Source organism: Rasamsonia byssochlamydoides (assembly GCF_041956645.1).
Source record: "Rasamsonia byssochlamydoides strain NRRL 3658 unplaced genomic scaffold VTN77scaffold_2, whole genome shotgun sequence".
In the NCBI taxonomy this organism is placed as follows: Eukaryota; Fungi; Ascomycota; class Eurotiomycetes; order Eurotiales; family Trichocomaceae; genus Rasamsonia; species Rasamsonia byssochlamydoides.
In genome coordinates this window covers 308722-328625 of record NW_027192385.1, presented here as the reverse complement: position 1 = coordinate 328625, position 19904 = coordinate 308722, and the positions used below count along the sequence as shown (strand labels likewise).

General features: G+C 48.5%; 7 protein-coding genes across 7 annotated transcripts; 4 read left to right on the top strand and 3 right to left on the bottom strand.

Moving 5' to 3' along the window:
* Positions 1-78: 78 nt before the first annotated feature.
* On the bottom strand, positions 79-4218 carry VTN77DRAFT_2675 (uncharacterized protein; the record flags this gene model as incomplete). Its single annotated transcript, XM_069418540.1, has 6 exons — positions 79-346; positions 2165-2423; positions 2614-3026; positions 3097-3678; positions 4038-4060; positions 4129-4218. The coding sequence occupies 6 exons, from the start codon at positions 4216-4218 to the stop codon at positions 79-81; spliced, it is 1635 nt and encodes a 544-aa protein (XP_069282156.1).
* Positions 4219-4859: 641 nt separating this feature from the next.
* VTN77DRAFT_2674 (uncharacterized protein) lies at positions 4860-5330 on the bottom strand (the record flags this gene model as incomplete). The annotated part of the gene is made up of 1 exon (XM_069418539.1): positions 4860-5330. The coding sequence occupies one exon, from the start codon at positions 5328-5330 to the stop codon at positions 4860-4862; it is 471 nt and encodes a 156-aa protein (XP_069282155.1).
* Positions 5331-6112: 782 nt separating this feature from the next.
* On the bottom strand, positions 6113-6664 carry VTN77DRAFT_2673 (uncharacterized protein; the record flags this gene model as incomplete). The annotated part of the gene is made up of 1 exon (XM_069418538.1): positions 6113-6664. One exon carries the CDS (start codon positions 6662-6664, stop codon positions 6113-6115), a length of 552 nt encoding a protein of 183 aa, XP_069282154.1.
* Positions 6665-8977: 2313 nt separating this feature from the next.
* Positions 8978-9889, top strand: VTN77DRAFT_2672 (uncharacterized protein; the record flags this gene model as incomplete). The annotated part of the gene is made up of 1 exon (XM_069418537.1): positions 8978-9889. The coding sequence occupies one exon, from the start codon at positions 8978-8980 to the stop codon at positions 9887-9889; it is 912 nt and encodes a 303-aa protein (XP_069282153.1).
* Positions 9890-11059: 1170 nt separating this feature from the next.
* On the top strand, positions 11060-11887 carry VTN77DRAFT_2671 (uncharacterized protein; the record flags this gene model as incomplete). Its single annotated transcript, XM_069418536.1, has 3 exons — positions 11060-11273; positions 11577-11662; positions 11735-11887. The coding sequence occupies 3 exons, from the start codon at positions 11060-11062 to the stop codon at positions 11885-11887; spliced, it is 453 nt and encodes a 150-aa protein (XP_069282152.1).
* Positions 11888-11951: 64 nt separating this feature from the next.
* VTN77DRAFT_2670 (uncharacterized protein) lies at positions 11952-13505 on the top strand (the record flags this gene model as incomplete). The annotated part of the gene is made up of 3 exons (XM_069418535.1): positions 11952-12074; positions 12142-12769; positions 12829-13505. The coding sequence occupies 3 exons, from the start codon at positions 11952-11954 to the stop codon at positions 13503-13505; spliced, it is 1428 nt and encodes a 475-aa protein (XP_069282151.1).
* Positions 13506-18741: 5236 nt separating this feature from the next.
* VTN77DRAFT_2669 (uncharacterized protein) lies at positions 18742-19716 on the top strand (the record flags this gene model as incomplete). Its single annotated transcript, XM_069418533.1, has 1 exon — positions 18742-19716. The coding sequence occupies one exon, from the start codon at positions 18742-18744 to the stop codon at positions 19714-19716; it is 975 nt and encodes a 324-aa protein (XP_069282150.1).
* Positions 19717-19904: the final 188 nt, after the last annotated feature.

The following is a 19904-nucleotide window of genomic DNA, read 5'->3' as shown; positions in this document are numbered from 1 at the left end:
ATTGAAATTAGTAATTTAATTAGTATTATCGCCTTAGTCGTCAGGATAACATACCATCATATCCAAACTACATCTAGTTTAACTCGCAGAACTCTCCTCATCAGTGACCTCTTGTTGAGCGGATGTCTTCATCCTTTTCCCCGATACGACGTTCTTCGTCTGCTTGTTGCTGTTCGTCCTGCGGCACCAGCCCTGCTCATCTGCAATGCTGAACCAGCCCAGGTACAACAGGCCCGGACAGCCGGCGAGGAAGGTGATCGCGTTCGCCCACAGCTGGTACTTGAGCGCCACGTCGACGGCGCCGATGATGAAGGCGGCGGTGGAGCCGGCGGAGCCAAGAGCATTGCTATAGAAGCGTATCAGTATCAAGTTTATACCAAGAGGAGAGACAGACTCACGCGAGTCAAATAATGGAGGCAGTCTCTCCGGGTTTAAAGCCGAGTGAAGCTGTAGTATACTAGTTAGTCTAAAATCAGGTGGGAAATGTAGTCATGGGGAGAGTGACCTACCAACAACCCAGTACAGTATGATCATGGTAGAATTCTCAATAAACCCGTAGAGAATTCTGCGTGATTAAATAATAGTTTCTATCCACAGCTCTCCACTGGCTGTTAACAACAATCTCTCCGGCATAGTTGTATGCGTCGGAATTGATCCGTTCGCAGCGGATATAAAATTGCCGGCAATGCAAACATCCTGCATGGACTATTGTTTAATTCAGTCTAATCTGACCACATTACGAACGTTGAGAATGACAACTGTACGATTGGCTTCAAGCTGGTTGGAAACAAACCTCTAAGTCAGATTAGTGTTAAGACGGATGATACTGGCATAAAGCGGAACGGCTCCGGTGAATCATGTAACTGATGATCTTGAATGTTGTCCGAATACATATGCATTCCCTGTACCTGTATAGGCTAGTTAGTAGTAAACTTCTCATTGGATATCATTCTCGACAATAATAACGAAATTATTGAAACGCACGGCTGGCGAAACGGACGATCACAGTCCCCAGAAAAGACAGAAGCAAAAGTATCTCACCGAATTGCAAGCCATTGAACCTGGGCCATCAACTGGATCGGAGTACGAAATAAGGCAGCATGCAAAGAAGGCACTGAGTCTGAGTCTTCCGGCTGGTCTCCAGAGCCGTCGTCATCATCGTCATCGTCATCGTCATCTTCCCACAATCGCAGCGATGACAAGAAGTATCCTTCGAGCCTAGAAATGCGGTTGAAGCTGGTATATAAATAGTAGCAGTGTTAGAGGATGGTACCATAGTCTGAATCAGACGCACGCGAAAGAAGCATTAGCGGCAGCGACCTAGCTGGTCGAACGAAGACTTTGTGCACGAGGGACCAGAGATCGATGTCCTCATGGCCACCGGTACGATACACGATACACGCGCAACCACTTCTTCCATTTGCGATTAGGTATCGTTTCCTAGAGTAGTACTAACTCATGCTGATTGACAAGCGTTCTCTCCGTGCTGCTTTGCTATTCCCAAAGCGAGCGCTATATTAGGAACGGTAAACTTTCTTCTTCCAGACTCTATCTAGTGTGGTTGATATCATGGACCTCATAGACCTTGTCCCTCGAGCCGTGGAGAAGTTGCAGTTGAGTTGACTCTCGCGCCGGACTCGGAGTGGATTGCGTGGAATATCAGCGAGTGGTGTAGAAAGTGACAGTGCATAATTATGCGGGTTGTGCGAGATATCAAGGAACTAAATGATGATGATGATGTGGATTCTGTGCCGTGATGGACGGTGGAAGGAAGAAGAAGGAAGGACGTGAAGGGCGTGGAAGAGATGACTGCAGCCCTAGCCCTAGGCCCTAAATCCTGAGCCGGCAGCTTACTCACAGGTATGTACTCTCGAGTTTGGCAAGACTTTCACCACCGCGTCAGCGTCTACGATCTATTCTTTCTCGGCAGTTCATGCCAGGAGTGGTGTTGGACTGCAAGAAGTATGAATACAATACTGCATCTACAACCATTTATTATTCGCTGACTCTTCTGGACAGTATGCTCCAGAAGACCACTAACAATAGAGACGTCTTCTACAATCATATCTCCGCATGCGTCCGGATATGAAGCCTCTCCAATAGGTTATGCATATGCCAGAAACTCCGATATTGCTTCCCCCAGACATAAACAATAGGTGCGGACAAGGTGACAGCAAAGGCGACACCGCCAAAGACATAAAACACCTGCGCAGGCCCCGCCCGCGCCGTCCATTCGTTGACAAAGTAGCTGAACACGTAGAAGAGAAAATTCTTGAACACCATCGCCATGATGAAGACTTCGTTGGACATCTCGCGGAACGCGTCCAGCACGTACCCGCCTGTCGTCGTCGTGCCGAACATGATGCCAAACAGCGCGACGCCATGCATGGTCGCTGTTGCATAATAGCTCTTCCCTTCCTGCGCTAGATATTCAAACAGCATCAGTCCAGGCCGGCCAGGAGACATAACGTCATCGGGATGAGGCGGAATTCAGGCTCGTAAATGCCCCTTGTTGCGGCGACTGGCCCATTCGATCGTCGCGTCCATGATGTACCCCAGTGTGAGGGAGGCAAAAACACCGCCGAGAAAGGGTCCAACTGATAGATAGCCAACTAAAAGACGTGCTGAGGTTGTATGGAGGGTAGCTGAAGATCTGGGCGAGCACGTATGAGACGGCGACATACAGCGCCGTGAGTGTCCCGGACGCGACGACGACCCAGAGGATGCTCAAGTTCAGACAAACTGCCAGGGGGGCTATGATGAGCTGAATTAAATTTTCATCCGTGTAGGTACCAGTAAAAATGGCCATGCGCTGCCAGAAGGTCTTGGGAGGACGCTGAGCGGCAGGAATTACACGGGTTGAATTGCTCTGATGATCAACGTGCTGCTTTCGTGGCGTGTCCTCGTCTTGCTTTTCTGCCACCACCTCCTTCTTGTCAATCTTATCGTCCCCTGTCGCTTGATCTTGGTTACTATTCTGCCTCGAGATCTCATCAATGTCCAGCTTGTGGTCCCGGTTATAGGCCCTCGGGACAGAAGAGCACCAAGAGAATGATCTGAGAAATAATAAACGGCAGATAGATATAGAAGAGATACCTCCAACCCAGGTTATTGGTGATGGGACCCATGATGACGGAGCTGAAGTTCGACAACGCGCCCAGAATAAAATTAATGAGACTCATGTACGCTCCCCGCTGGTGCAAAAAGTATAAATCTCCAATGACCGAGACTGCCAGAGACTCGTACGCACTGACGGAAAAGCCTTGCACGATCCGGGCTGCCAGCAGTCGGCGATAGCTGTTTGACGTGGCGCCCATGATGCTCCCAATGAGGGCAAAGAGGGACGAGAAGATGAAGCAGGGTCTTTTACCCCATTTTTGCGCGCACGACGATATCACTGGGCCGCTAGTTCCGGTGACAAGAAGCATGTAGCCAGAGATGAGCACGATCGATCCGATAGAGTCGCCCAAATTCACCGCAATTGCCGCGGAACCGGCAGACAGCAATGGGGCGAGCACGGATGCAATGAGGATCGACCCGTAACAGATGATCATGATGACGGTCAGTTTTCTGCACTCGGGCCAGTTTAGCGGATCATTGGGGTCATCCGACGGCTGAGGCACCAGGACAATATGCGCTTCTTGCCCGTGCCATGTTTGAGATGGCTGGTCAAATCCTCTGAATTGGCAACCTGCTCGTCCAAGATGACTGTGCCAGGAACTCGTGCCATGTGTTTGTCTTCCAGAATCCCAAGAAACCCCATCCTGCACGATTGTTTCATCCACTAGCTGATTCAAAGTATGCAGTTGGAAGAGACACAGAGCCTCTGGAGACACCATTCGAAGAGCATGCTGTCCGGCTGTGATCTGGTCGAGCAGACGGACTTATATACCGAATGACGATGTAGATCCTGTCGGAAACAGGCTAAAACGTTAGCTGTTTACCACAGAGAATAACATCGGGTGACCATTGGAAGCGGAATGCGGGGAGATACTGACAGTGACAGCTATGTGGAGCAGCGTGGGGTGATGCTTAACTTATTTCCCCGGATTTTTTTTAGCTGTCACAGACCACATTTAGCTCTCAGTCAGCTGCAGTGAGAGACGATTTGGAGGTCAGAAGACTTACCAATTCCTGGCCTAGAGAAGTGATTAACGACGACAACCCCCGAATCCTGAGAGGATGTGGGGCTCGTTGGGGAGAATGATGCGGTGACATTTGCAACGAGTCGACTGGGCAGATACTTGCAGCGAAGCAAGTTCCTGACTGCGAGGTTGATTCACTGATAGGTCCTGTCCTTTCCCGCCGTTAGACAGCATCTTGTTGGGGAAACGTTGGAGAGCGTCGGGGTATACGCAGTCTTGTGAGCGATAGAGCTGGAGAAGGATGAACATATTAATGTCAATTCCATAGCAGATGGACGGTCCAGCTTGTTTGATCCACAGTCTTGTTCAGGGAGGTCCTAAAGGAGCTTTGACGTTGCTAGTACCTGGGTCAGCTGATATCAGTTCCACGGAGTGAATTGATTGAGTTGTCCTGAATAGGAAGGAACAGAGGGAGCTCTTCTTACATAATCTCTTCTTCGACTTGACACATCTTGAGCAGGTAAAGTAGTCTATTACAGATACAATATATGCCAGTGTCCCGTGGACAGCTACTTGATAGGATTCCCTACGTGCACCGCGTTTAGACCATAAAGAAAGAAATCCATTGTTAAAGCATGTACCAGATAAATAGAGATAATCACACATGATATCAGGATAATCAAGAGACTCAGACTCTTACATCACAAAAGAAAAGAGATGGCTGGCCTTAGCTCATACAGTCTAATCAAACACCGACCAGCGTAGCACCAAACCTCATCCACTACCCTGTCTCGACATCGATGTGTTATCAGCTCCTTGACGGAAGCTTGTTTCTTTTCTCGAAAGCTTCGCCTTCATGGTCTGATGCCAAGTCTCTAACCCAGCGAGAAAGCCCAAATCCTTCTTCGCGTCCTTGTCCCACTTTATCGCGTAGTCCCTTACGACGGAATAGGCAAAATTCGCGAAAGACTCAAAGATACACAGATCGAGTTGACCTTTGACCCACGTGCACTTCGCTTCATTTCGTACCTTTATAGCGTTGAATAGTTCTTCAAGCCCTTTGTAGACTGGCAGAAGCTCGATAATCTTTTCCTCCAGCTGTTCCTTGAGCTTCTTCTGCTCACACTCGAGGCATTCGGCATAAAAATGACTGGTGGAGGCTGGATCATCGATTGCTTCAAATGCAGACGCCGGTACATCAGCGGGAAAAATCCTGCACCCGCACGTGAAAACGGTCTTTTGCATTCCGGAGAGGGTAACCAAGGTAGCGTAGTGAAACAATCTGGATAGATGGATCCTTGGAATCTCGTTTTAAAAGATAATAGTGGATGCAGCTGCATATTGTATGGAGTGCTGCAACGATATCGAACCTTTATCGATAGTAAGAGACCACGACCAGAGTCAAGCAATCAGTAAGGTGTCTTGACAGAAGAGAAGAAGAAGAAAAGACAGAAGGAGAAGGAGACCAGGAATGAATTTATGTGGCGTATCTAACGATAGATGACTCCTCGACCAACTCATACTTGTAGTCATTGAGAATGGTAATGACATGTTCCTAAGACTCTTTGATGAGCCATCGGCTCAATATTAACTGTGGATCAACGTCGACGGGACTGTGAAAGTACATTATGACTACAAGTCCCGCGCAGCTGGTGAATTGTATTCAATTAGTCAGAGAAGAAGTGGGATCTCGAATTGAAAATGAGGAAAAGAGCTTAATGTACCTATTTATTTTCCTATAAATAGAGAGAGAAAGAGAGACAGAAGGAAGAAAAGGAGAGAGAGGGAGAATCCCTATAGTACCTAGCTACCTCCCGGGTAGGTACGCTATGCTACTTTGAAACAGACGTCATATGATATCATGCTAGATGAGGATAATTCAACAATGCTTGCTTTTCTGCTTGATTGATCTATCTACATGAAGACGAAGCTAGTACTTCCGCTAACATAGGTTGTAAATCGAAATGAGCCCCTCCAGAGCGCCCAGAAAAAAAAATGCATGCATTTTAATAGATATGTATGTACCCTTACTCATCACACTTAGCAAGCACATCAGGTTCATGATCATCGGCTTCCGGAGCGAGCTGATTCACCGACTCCATAAAGACCATCAGCTCCTCGAGGGTCGTCACCCTGTCAATATCCAGGAATTTGTCATCGGCGTTCAATCGAAGACACGCCAGAGTCGTCCGTGATGCCAGCGCCGGTATTGTATCTCGGCGCGGCGGCTTCTCATTCCAACGGGCCTCGAAATCAGTCACAACGGCCTTCTGCACTGTCCGAGTAGTCTCGGTGACCTTCTCGCGCATCTCCCGGCGGAGATTTGCGTCTTTGACCCTGCTTATGGCCTCGAGGTCGACGTCGGCGTCCTTTCGGAGGTTCTTCACCTCTTGACATACCTCGTGAAGGTCACACTGCATGCACTTCATGGAGAATTTTATCTCGTTGCCGACCTCCATGTTGAGGCCGTATCGATGGGAGGGTGGAAATGGACGATGCGGGTCTTCCTGTTCGTGTCCGCAGGAGAATTTGCGCGAGGTTCTTCCGTAGTTGTCTCTGTTCTCGGTCTTCAGAGACATGCTGATAGTAACACTTAGCAAATGTACGTTTTCTTGCTATAGAAAAGAAAAGCATTCAGGAGAAGGTTCAAGTCCAAGATGGATATCTGTAGTTAGCCGTGTATGAAGAGAGGAAGGAGATAGATGCAGCCAGAACGAAAGGTGCCTTCTATACCGTGGATTGAAATATTCTATGACTTTGTCTGTGACGCATCACAGGTCCGAGTCGCTCAGAATATCGCTGTTTCACTCCACCGTTGGAAAACCGAAGGGCCTCCGTCTGATTGCCTTGTTGGAGGGTGACAGTCGACTAGCAACTAATGAAATGAAGATGGTGGCGGTGTTAATGAATGAATCACCCAGTAGTCAGCTCTGCTCAAGCGTCATGAATAGCTGCTAGTCGACTATCACCGCCGAACAGCGGCAATCAGAAGAGACATCCTTCGATTTTATTTCTCGTCATCGTTCTCGACTTCCCGTCCCGCTCAAGTACTCTAATGCGTTCATCATTTGCATGGAAAACAGTTGGTCGCCTTGTCTCAACCAGTAACATAAGTGGAGGTGTAACGCTGCTCGTAAACGTGATCCTCAGTCTAGCACTGGCGAGCTTCGTTACATGCGCCTGCGAGGTCGTGACACGGAGGATAGGCGCGATGGAGTTCATCTTAAAAAGAACTGGGACGTGGCATTCAGTTCTTTGCATTGTGTAATGGTGCCATCGAGCTGTCTCAGTCTCTTCCTTCGCCATTATCACGAGGAAGAACGCCATTGTGATCGAGAGGTAGGTAGAGCAGATTCGTAACTGCTCGAACTTGACATTGTTGTCAACTTGAGAGAACATAAGTGTACTTCCGATTCTTCTTGATGGGACAAGAATTGCATGTGTATTGCATGTGCAGGTCGATACTAGGCGCATTGCTGCAAAGGTTTTTGAGTTGTTGATGAAAGAAGGTCGGACAAGGTTATCGCCAGCAGTTGTACAGCGTAGGAGACACCGAACTGGCATCGTCACATGATTACCGCCATAGAGGTACCTACCTCCTAATAGAGAACAATTCTCTTGACCTAAAGGATAGATGAGCTCATATGAACTTCAGAAAGGCCTTGTACCCTCTGGCCCAATTGTGGGAATTTTTCCAGATTCTGGTGGCTATCTGACTCTATCCAAGCACTTCCTTTATCTCTACTTTTTCTTTGAATAATACACACTTCTCAGGAGCATCGGTTTCCTTGCATGTCTCACTACATATCTCCAGGATATTCCTCCTTGCATCCAAATGGTAAATAAAATTAGTTATATTTGTCAACATCTAGAAACAAAGCCACCTCATTCGTCTATGGTGACAATAGTAGGTATCTAAGCATTTTGGAGGCAGCCAGCGCATCTGCATGTTCCCGTCAGTTGCCTACATACGTCACATTTACTGGAACGGACAATGTGTTGATGCTCGACAGGGGTAGATTATCGATTTGACTATGCACTGACAAACGGGCTGATTAGGGACGGAGATAAGTAAGCGACAATGGCGGAAATAAACCGGAACTGGCAGCCAGAACTCATCTACAAATTCCATGTCCAATAAGGTTGTATCCATGTCCTTTGTCTCGAGTAACTTGGCTTTGTTTGCAGTCAATTCTCTTTGTTCTCGGCCATCAGTACAAAAATAGTCTTTCAGCCAGTGCGCTTTAACAATAAACAATGGACTATTGCCTTTACTGCCTGCTTTGTTTCTGCTTTGTTTCTGCTTTTTATAGATCACATCACTTTCCCCAATAGAAATTCTCTCCTTCTCCGGGACTCTTTCTCGGACTTTTGACAGGTCAGTCATGATTCAAACCGACTATCATTATTATTGCACATGACTACCTACCTGCCTACTAGGTATATTGTTGTGGGCGAAAATGCAGCGCACCAGATACCATCTCCATCCCTGGTATGTGGCTGAAAAGCTTATCATGTCTCCTGCTCATGCCTAGAGAATAGCGTCTTGCGTTTGTTGTTAGTTGTCTCGTGTTGCGTTGTCGATCAATTGTTCCGACTCGATATAGTTACTTCTATTAACCACCCCCTCATAAACTCCGCGGTCATTATCACGAAACTACTTATCCTACCTGTTCAGCAGATCAACACTTTTTACAGATATAAGATATTGGGGAAAATAATATAATACCTGATATCCACGACAAACACCGCCACCTCTTTTTTCTCGTCCTTCTTGATACTCCGCACATCCAGAAGAACTGCAGTGCGTTGATGTATGTCATTCTCCGCTTTGTCTCTGTAAATTCCAAACCAGATTGTCAACCTGATTGTCGTACAGGCAAACCTGCATCATGTCATCTCCACGATCATCAACATCCTCCACATCCAGCTCCAGTTCCTACACGTCTGCATCATTGTGTCTTCGCTCTACACCAATGAGCTATGCCGAACGGCCTACTCATCAAAAGGAAATGATCGATGCATGCGCTTCGGGCGATTTGCCAAAATTGCAGAATCTCTTTCGCCAATACAATATAAAACAAGGCGATCATGCGATCGAATGGGGAGGCGTGGAACCGGAGGATCTCTACGGTCCACCACCGACCGCTACGCTGATCGAGGCTGCTGTGGCCCAAAAGCATCCGGCCATCGTCGCATTTTTGCTCAGCACATATCCAGACGTTCAGGTCTATCGGTCAGATATCGTCCACGCGGCGTTGGACAATCCACATGTGGAGACCTTCCAACTGCTTCATGCCCATGACCCTTCGATCGTCAACTTTCTATTTGATGACTACTTGAGCAACATCCTCACGGCGGCCTGTCAGAGCTCGGATCTGCAGCTCGCCTATTATCTCTTGGATAACGGGGCCGATCCAAACCCAAATGAGACCATGTTAGGAAGTGCGCTGGCCTCTGCGATCTGGACCTCGCAACCGTTGGAGCTGATTGTGAAAATCGCCGAACGAGGAGGCTGGATCACACATCTGACTTTCAACCAGGCGATCTTCGCCAAACGCCTGGATATTCTCCGCCTGTTTGTGGACCGATGTGCGGACTTTGAATTTCGATGGTTGAGTGTATCCGCTCTGCGGAAGACAGCGTTGCAGACCTATAATTGGAGGATCATTTCGTTGGTTCTGCAATTCATCAGGGCGTACAAGAAGGGGAGCAGAAGAATAGCAGCGGGAACAGTAGGGAAAGGAAAGGCAGAAAAACAGATGGGGCAGGCGGGCAGTAGAAAACCAAGGCAGCAGCGTTAGTTATGATCTGACGGGGAGGGGGAAAGGAAGGAACATGGATCAATTCCGACATTTTTCTAGAATCATGGGGTGGTCTGCCTGATCAGTGGTCATATATGATAGTATGGCTTTGTGCAGCACATGATTTCCCCTGTTATTCTCCTATGGGTTGAAATGCAAAAGCAAAATAGAAATGAAATGGCAAATGAAATGGCAAATGACAAATACCAAATGCCAAGTCGTCGGACCGCATGATCTTATATGGGGTTGGGGGTCACTGCTTGTCGGATATCCGATTCTTCGGGTGTACAAACTTCGGCGTGGACTGGTTTGAAAGCTGCCCAGACAATATTAACAACGAATCCTGAATCTTATCGCAGTAGGGAGACCCCTTTTTAGCTTGGCAACATGGCGACGATGTCATTTTCCGCCAGTCCTTCTCGCACATTGTGCCCAGTCCATACAAAGAAACTAAACACGGGGCCGACTTCGCCTATATCATCACGCCAAGACTGCGATTATCAGTTTGGAAATCTCCCAGCCTTGACGGGCTGTCAACCAGACTCTCTCGACCGGAACATTGGACGTATTCCGTGGCCTATTGATCTGGATGATGTACGGGAGAAATCCCGGGTGCATGGCTCGCCAGAGATTCCTATTATCCTATAGTAGTAGGTATCGCGACAAATCCTAATATGGAGTAATATTGGTGGAACAGTTCAAAACATCCGACTATCCGTGGCTTCCGTACAGCCAAGCCATGCAGACTTGGACGGTGCCATTATCATTGGGCGGAACCAGCGCTGCCAATCTCACCACGCTGGCAGTGGACTGGCATCGTCTTGGCGGAGCGGGATAGCAGTGAAAACCAGTGGCATACACTCCACGACTCGGCATTCGACGTTGGGCGGAGACACGCCGTATTTGTCGTATTTCCTGGCCACTGATCAATAAATCATTCATTGTCCTCCATTTTCGCAGAGTTCAAGTTCCTTTTGTTGAGACGGTGTATGCTTGGCACCAAAATTGTTGAAAGAAAGACGACTTGCAGATCGAGGTGACCCAAATGTGGGGCATCAGGACAGGACACGTGAGTTCCGGATGCGTGAGATACCCGCAATGTTGCAGCCAGTCGGCAACGCATCCCTCTTCATATCCTTCAGAGCATCTTGTTCGATCCTCTGTTGGCATATGATATCTCAAATCCAAATTACCATGACGCGTGACCCGGAAATTTGTGCGGATCTGATTCGGTTCGTGGAAGATAATCAATCGATCATCGTGCCGGCAGTTGCAGCCGCCAAGGCCCGCCGGTGGAGGCAGTGGAGCGGAAAAAGCACCCTTTGCTGGGGTCCCTGGATCGGGATGACCTATGTTTACGGGAATGATCGTCTCTTTGAACCATGTCAGCAGACTTGTTGACTGCACTCCGTGAGTCCGTTCTCCGCGAGCCGGACGTGGGAGATAATCATTTACTCCGTACTCCGTATGGAAGCCACAGTGGCTGTACTCCGTACTAGATGATCGATAGTAAAACCCTCGAGCCACTGCGGCAAGCTTGGCTGCGCTCCGGGGTGGCCAAGGGGGCGGCAGAGCGAGCGTCGGGCGCGTTTGTGCAGCAATTATGCGAGAGGAAATGGCGATCGCAGGCCGTGACTGGCGGGCGGGTGGATTAACTATGGCGCAATCCAGACTTTGCGACCGATAGCAGTTGCTGGTGGCTCTTGGCTGCCGCCCCTTGACCCGTCCACGCAAGCGTCCATGGCCACCGGCGGTCGCCTCATACAGCTGCAGGTAGAAATGCGGCAGACTTCGTCTTAAACAGGCGCCTGTCCTTTAAGCGCTGGGGTTCGTTCTTTGTTTCAGGACTGCAGACTGACTCCACGGGCTCCTGCTGCTACCGCATACTGCTTCTCCTCCATCCTCAGGCGCTTCTGGTTCCCTCTTGTTCACCCTCAGTCGTTCTTTACCGTCTATCTATCTACCTATCTATTTATCTGTCTCTTTCTGTGGATTTAGACGTCTTTCCCACGCGTTGCTATGGTTCTGTTGAGCAGACTGTCCTTCCTTTTGGTGTTATAATATGTCATACAATCCTTCCTACCTCTACTCCCGCTTGTGGGAGACCATCCCAAGTGCTCTGCCATGGAATAGCGGGGATCCCTCCGTGAGAGGGGACCCCAAGAAGACCGTGAAATGGATCGATGTATGACCCCCAAGGCCCTCTGCCAGTTTCAAGCTGCAACGTACTGATCATTCGTCCGTAACTCTAGGGCCTCCGTGGAGTCGCGTCGTTCTTAGTGGTCCTTACCCACCTGGCACGAGCCTGGGATTACGACCTCTTTTCCCCGCGAGACAACCCCGAAGTCCCTCCCCGAATCCTACAGTTACCCATCTTGCGCATTCCATGGCAGGGCCGTATTGGAGTCACCATTTTTGCCTTCCTCACCGGCTATGTCTGCGCCCTCAAGCCGTTGAAGCTGTCGAGAGCCGGCAACACCAGCTCGGCATTCACGACTATCGCCAAGAGCGCCTTCCGCCGTCCTCCTCGTCTGATCTTTCCTGCGACGATTGCCCTGATCATCTCCTGGACCATCGCCCAGTTCGGAGGTTTCACGGTAGCAAACCGGTCCGACTGCTGGTGGTGTCGATATGCTGCGCCTGATGTGGAAGACTCGCTGTACAAGGAAGTCATCCGGCTGTTCCAGAACTTCCTGAGTACGTGGACCACCGGCTATATGGCGTACGATGACCACCAGTGGGCGTTGCTGCCGTTGTTGAAAGGATCGATGTTGATCTATATCCTGCTCGTCGCGACCATGTTTTGCAAATACCGCTGGCGTCTCCTGATCTGCATTGGCATGATCCTGTATTATCACCAAGACGCCGCCAAGGATACTGGTAAGATGACCGCATCAAATTATTGTCAAACTGGTGCTAACAGTGAATGCATTTCATAGAAACCTTCCAGATGCAGTGCGTTTATGGAATGCTACTCAGCGACCTGTCCTATGAGCTGTCGTTTAAAAACTTCCTCGACCGTCATCGCTGGCCTCGACGAATATTCGCTTTGTTCCTGGTCTCGGCGGGTCTCTTTATCGCATCTTACCCCGGAGAGCACCCAGAATGGGCGTCATGGTCGAACTACATGTTCGAGATGTCTCGCTATCTTTTCCCGCCGGATGTCAACATTGGGAAACGCTATACCGCCGTTGGGGTGGACATGATCATTTTCGCCATCTTCATTTCACCAACAACGAAAGAGTTCCTCTCGAATCGATTGCTCCTCTGGCTGGGGAAGCAGAGTTTTGCGGTCTATCTGGTCCACGGGACCTTGCTGCGGGTGCCACTCTGTTGGATGCTCTACGGAATTTCCGGAGAGCCATGGGAAGAGACGGTGGACGAGAACGGCAACGTGATCCCCCCAGCCTGGCTTCCGATCCGACCGCCGTGGGTCGTCGCAATCAGCATCCCGTGCTGGCTCGTGCTGGTGTACATCTGTGCGTCTCTGTGGACCAACTACGTCGACCCGTTCTGCGCGAGGATGACGCAGAAACTAGAGAATCTGATGTTCGAGGAGGATGAGAAGAGCCCCGAATCGATTCCGATGACCACACGGCCGATGCCGATGACGTGAACGCTTCTTCGCCTTTTCGCTACTTTCTTTTCACTTCGCTAGACATATATATATATATATCTTGCTTTAATCCGGGATACCTTATATTATATATTGCATTTGTGCGGTCTGATCTTGCTATACACTATACTATCACGACGTGTTTGTTTCTTTGTCGGGGGTGCACTGTTTTGGGATCATCTATCTATCTACTTTGGGGGCGATCTTCGATTCGAGTATTGGTGTTGGTTAGGTCTCGGCATCTCGCTGAGCGCATCGTTCCTCCCTCTTTATCTATCGTGTCATTTTCGACACATCTTGCTTATTCGATCTGATCTGATCTGATCTAAAAAAAAATCTTGCTTTTTGGGGATTTTCTGTACATATTGCCGCAGTCAACCAATGAACATATGATTATTCAATATCTTTTCGAATCACGCTGCTGCCCTCGCGTTCGTACAGTTATTACTAAAGTTGGGCATTATCTGATTCGAAACGTCTAGCCAGAGGCCGCGTGGCCTATCTGCATGTGCCTGGCACGTGCGGGCCGATGCGGCTGGAAGTTGGTAAAAGCCGGGTGTAAGCCGGTCGACTACTCCGTACTGGACGGAGTAGGCAGGTGAGATTGACAAGTTGTCACTTGCGGCGCATCAAGATGATGACAACGACGCGTCCTGGCGTTTTTGGCGCTGTCAGCTGTCTGCTTTCTGCAATCTGCATCTGGTCAGCAGCAATCGGGGTGTGCAGTGTTGGTTGGTGATCGATCTACGGCGTAGGTAGGCGGGTGCAGCTAGTCAGCTAGTGAGGAACGAATGCATTAATCGTAAATTTATAATTGATTAGGTGATTGATTAAGCTCATTGCGAAATCGACCGATGCATATGTGTACTCCGTATGCAGCATATGTAAAACAGTAAATGTGTCCAACTACAGAGTACTCTGTACTCCGCGCTGTAGGTGTTATCTACAGTATCACCTCCCTGATCAAGGAAGTGCTGTACGGAGTATTGAATTGAATTGAATTGATTCGATTTGATTCGATTAATATTTGGTTTTTCTTCCACCAATCAGGATTCAGCAATACTGATTTATTGATTGGTTTTGATTGATTGATTGATGGATTCCATTAAAGGGTTCAGTGCGGAAAACCTTAGATTAAAATCAGGGGCCTGGGCGGGGTGGCTGTGCTGTCTGGAGACAGGCGCTCCTCTGTACACGTTAGACGTTAATTAGACGTTTAGGTCTTAGCCTAACCTCCTCTGTATCGGGTATTTATTTCCAATAACTCCGTATGGAGTACATGCTGGGCAGGAAGTCGGCCCTTTATAATTTATTAGGGGCTAGATTCTCTAACTACTAACCTAGGTAATGACAATTTATCTGTCAGTCCATTGGGTATCACCGGGGTAAGGTTAGCGGAGGAATAGTGTTACCTTCGGTACTTCATAGGAGACCCAGGGTCCAGGATCCAGGGAACTACCGCTAAAAGGCCCGTGTTCCAGGCTTCCAAGCGGGGGTACTCCGTACAACTGATACAACTGGTCTGGTCTGGACTCTGACCCACCTGGGAGGTCATGTCACAACGTGTCAACGACAATAATGGGCTTATTCGGATTGGAAGGATGCAGAGTATGGGGTAGGGTAGGATCATAGAAAGATAATGAAATAAACTCCAGATCTGGAGCATGGGCATGGGCATGGACATGGGCATGGGCGGGGGAAATCTGAGTTTAACATCAATTAAGACTTCAGAATGATCAGTTCAATGGAACAGAAGAGAGGTCCAGCACACTTGCGCACTTGGAAAGTTGACACAGGACAGGACTGAGAGGTGGCTGGGCGCCACTGGGCAGTGCACCACCCACTGACAATTAATAATGCCCAGGCTAGTTACCTATGTACGGAGTAGATGTAAATGGATAGCAAGGTTACGGTTTGTTGGAACTGAGAGAGCCTTTTTTTTTCCCCGTATCTGTACTGGGTGCTCCATACAAACATCGCTACTCCGCGCATCTCCGATCAATCACCGCTCAGTGCTAACCCGTGTCGCGTGACTTGTGACTCGTGACTTGAGTAACCTTCGAAGGTTAGGATATACAGAGTACTCCATGCTCCATATGGGGTATTGGGTCAAGCCACACGCCTTGAATTTGTGCTGTAACTAGAATTTGAATTTGTTTGCATTTCGCCCGGACTGTAGAGTAAGTATGGAACAACGTCAACACAGTGCAGTGGACGATTAAATAAATATGCGACAACTGACTACTGCACTTATTACTCCGTAGATTCTGGGAAGTACGGAATACTTGCGTTGATGCTCACATTATTCGAGTTCAAGGATAATATTCTCTACAGCAGGAAGGACCTCAGGAGAAGTATATCAGATGAAAATCAAATAGTCGGTAAATGCTGGGATACTATTGGCTGTGCAAGTCTGTTGATTGGTCTATCGGGAGATCCGCGCGCTGCTTGCCCGGTCAGTCACTACTGTACAGAGTATGAAACTTCGTACTCCGTATTCCGTACTGACTGATGAGAATATGAACGATTGTGACGATTCTTTTCATCTACCTATGTCGTATTCCATGGTGCTTCTCTCCTGTGTTGAACTAATAGTAGAAAGTTAAGTACGGACTACTCCGTACTCCACAGAATCAGCACTAAAGGCTCAGGACGCAGATCCCAGCGATCATCATCGACGATCGGACGATCATTGATCAAGGCACTCAACCCCTGAATCTCTGACCGTGACACCCGCCAGCGTCGCATTATCATCAAGTCAGACGGGATCAGAATGGCTGATTGATTGAACCATATCTTGTCTGTTATCTGATTATCTATGCAGTTCGGATACTTTATCTGTGGCAAGGTTTCTACTCCGTAGAACCGTACGTATTGCTGATTTTGAGTCGGATGATCGCCATTACGATTGTCGCATGTCCACTTCCAGTTCAGCCTGTGGGCAGTAGCTGCTGATCTTAGGACACATCTTAAGTGATCTACAGAGTACGGAGTACGGAGTACTCCGTGCAGCGGCGCAACGAAGACAGATCAGCAATATGACGACTTTTTGCCAGAACCGTATCGATACATCTACTCGTTCCATCAGCTAGAGGAAGACGTATACTGTCCGCCAAAGCACAAGGATGAATAATTGTGATGACTTCCATTTCTCTTCCATCGATTGGAGAGTTGCAACGGCGTTTTGTCAGTATGAGAAGTTTGTGTCGGTGGAGTCTTGTTAATCAGGCTTTGATTGATTGATCGTAATATTAGGCAGTGATATGAAATGTTGTGCAAAGGTAAGTGTCATCACGCTTCTGAGTGGCTTCGTGTTGCTTTTTCTCTTTTTCTCTTTTTCTTTTCTTTTCTTTTCTTTTCTTTTCTTTTTTTTTTCAGATCCAGTCCGGCATGGTACGCCAGCAATTGGCAAAATATACCATATCTATTCATCCAAGCTATATGCAACTAACGAGTCAATGTAGTTGTTGAATCTGCGATATGGCCTTTTTGAAAGAAAATTAAAGGAAACGCAACTTGTGCTTGGTATATTATCTGTGAAGTCAGCCGACACACTCTCACGAAATCTTCGGCAAATCTTCTCCCAGGATTCCGCAAAGACATCAATGGTCCCTGGATAGACATGTGATCTTGTCTTTACAGCCTCCACTCTCCAGGCGTATGTGATGCCTTTGTTGTGCATTAGATCTTGACCGACGACAAAGATCAGATGTGCTGGCAGTCTGTCCAGGTCTACCATAAATGGAACCACTTGTACTGCTCCATCCTCGACATCGGGCACCAATTCCCGATCTGTCGCATCACACCACTGCTGAGAAGCGTCCCGGAACATCAACCGCAGGACGTGTACTCATATCAGCCGGCAGGAACTAACATAAGCCAGATGGCGGAATACTCAGTTTTAGGATTACTCCGTTGACTACTAATTCTGTTGCACGGCCTGTTGGGCTGATATTGGCGCCTGCACTTGACCCAGGAAGATAGATTTCCGACCCTTTGATCCCGAATTCAGAACTGCAGAAGACGACCAAGTGAGGAGCAACCTACCTATCCTCGATATGGACAGGATACTTGCATTTGGGAGTGAGGCGGGAGTCTACCGAGATGACAACGAACTGGAAAGTCTGGAAGATCTTAAACACATCCATGCTTTTTGGTAGCATGTCCAACCACCGCCGTGTGTCACGAACAGCAACAGTAGCAGCGGCTTTGATACCTGTGCCTTCCTCTTCTTTAGAGGTGACAACCCTCGATCCCGATCTGATGGCCGTCACGGCTGTCACTGTATAAAACCTTTCCAGGGATGATCAAATGCCAATTCGCTCCTTCGATCCTTTGAAAGTCGCATCATGCTGTATACACGTCACCTCGATAGCAGAAACTCCGCTGTGCAGGATCTGTTTTCAATTGCAGCTCTGGCTGTGTTTGACCGAGCCAGTCCCAGCCCGAATCAGATGGGAAATACGGTGCATTCGCTGCTATTCAGAATTGCGAGACGGATATTTGTGTTGGGATACCCTCCGATCTCAGGCCCACCCTTCATAATAATAATAATCATGAAGCCAAATGCGAGCATATGCTATTGTACACTTGCAATTCATTCCTATGGTACAGGTGAGTCAAACGAATGATTTCCCCGATTTTGAGATTTTAGTCTTTTTGTAACGGAGCAAGGTTGCCCCAAACACCGACTCTCATGTTCTGTCTATTGGTGATATAGTTAAGAGTCAGCAAGACGATTATGACTTTTCACTGTTCATACTATTAGCGTTCCAGCGGAATTATTCTTATTAGTGCTGAAAGAAAGTTGGCACTTATGCAGCCACCCGGAGTTTAGGAGTTAAGGCCAGCATCACGGTCTTGGCGCATATACGCCTCCATTTAGGGAAATTAGATCCACTTCGCTGTGATTGTTTTCGTAAGTTTCGCTCTGTATACACTTCTGGAGCTGTGAACGAGAAACAATATGACTTCAGTGGGACTGGTTATCCGTGACATCATCCTATCACTCGGAGATAGGAGTTTAGGAGATAGTTTTTCATGCGAACCATAATGCCGTGCACGAGCTTGTGGTAAGTATAAAATCCATATTCATTCCTATCAGACTATATATTACAGCTTCTTGAATCGCAATTCATCAGAAAATATCCTCTAACTAATTGAATTCATCAGTGGTGAATTGAGATTGTCACGGCCGCTATAACTTGTCTCGTACTTTTCAACTACCTCCATCACAATGGTTGAATACGGATTCGCTACGCAAGGCCAGGAGATTATCTCTGCGTTTGCGGATCGAGTGAAGGGCAAGACCTTTGCCATCACTGGTCCAAGCGAAGGGGGCATCGGCGCCGAGATCGCAATCACTCTTGCCAAAGCGTCCCCAGCGCGTCTGATCTTGTTTGGCCGCTCGCGAGAGAAGACTCAGAGTGTCATCAACGCGATTGCAGCAGCCAGCGAACAATCCTCCCCCATCGAGACGGACTTCGTCCAGGTGGACCTGGATTCCCTCGCGAGCGTGCGAAAGGCTGCTCAGGAAGTGCTCTCGAATACGGCCATCACCCAGATCGATGGTATCGTCAACAATGCCGGCGTCATGGCTTTGCCCACATACGAGACCACGCCGGAAGGCTACGAGAAGCAGCTGGCCACCAACCACTTGGGCCACTTCCTGTTGACCAACCTGCTGATGCCCAGGCTGCTGGCCTCGCCGTCTCCTCGTGTCGTCAACCTCAGCAGCTACGGCCACCGCATGTCGCCATTCCGGTTCGATGATCCCCTGTGGTCCAACGGCGCCACATACCATCCGGGCTATGCCTATGCGCAGAGCAAGACCGCAAACATTCTGTTCTCCGTGGCTCTGAATGAGAAAGTGGGCGCGAAGCACCATCTCCGGTCCTACGCCGTGGACCCAGGCAGCGTGGCCACGTCGCTCACTCGACACATCACCCCGGACCGTTTTAAAGAGGCACTGGAGACATTTGCCAAACATGGGATTTCTCGCCCGGAGCGAAAGACCCCAGCTCAGGGATGCGCTGGGCCGTTGAGGGCATTGCTGCAGCCTGATATTTCCGACGAGGACGGCGTCTACATCACGGACACGAAGCTGACGACTGATCCGGAGGTCGTCAAGCCCTATGCCACGGATCCTGAGCAGGCACGAAGGCTGTGGGAGTTGAGTGAGGAATGGGTGGGAGAGAAGTTTACCTATTGAATCGAGTGAAGCACTATCAGTGAATGAGCTTAAACAGGCCCTGTAGCTATTATTTCGACGGCTGCTGGGCAATTTCAGCACAGTAGTTTCGCTATCATATCGTCTGTTTGGGTCCTATAGATAGGCGTGGATGCGATATCTTCCAAAAGAGTGCTCTTTAATTTTCCAACTTTATTGATTTAGTATTT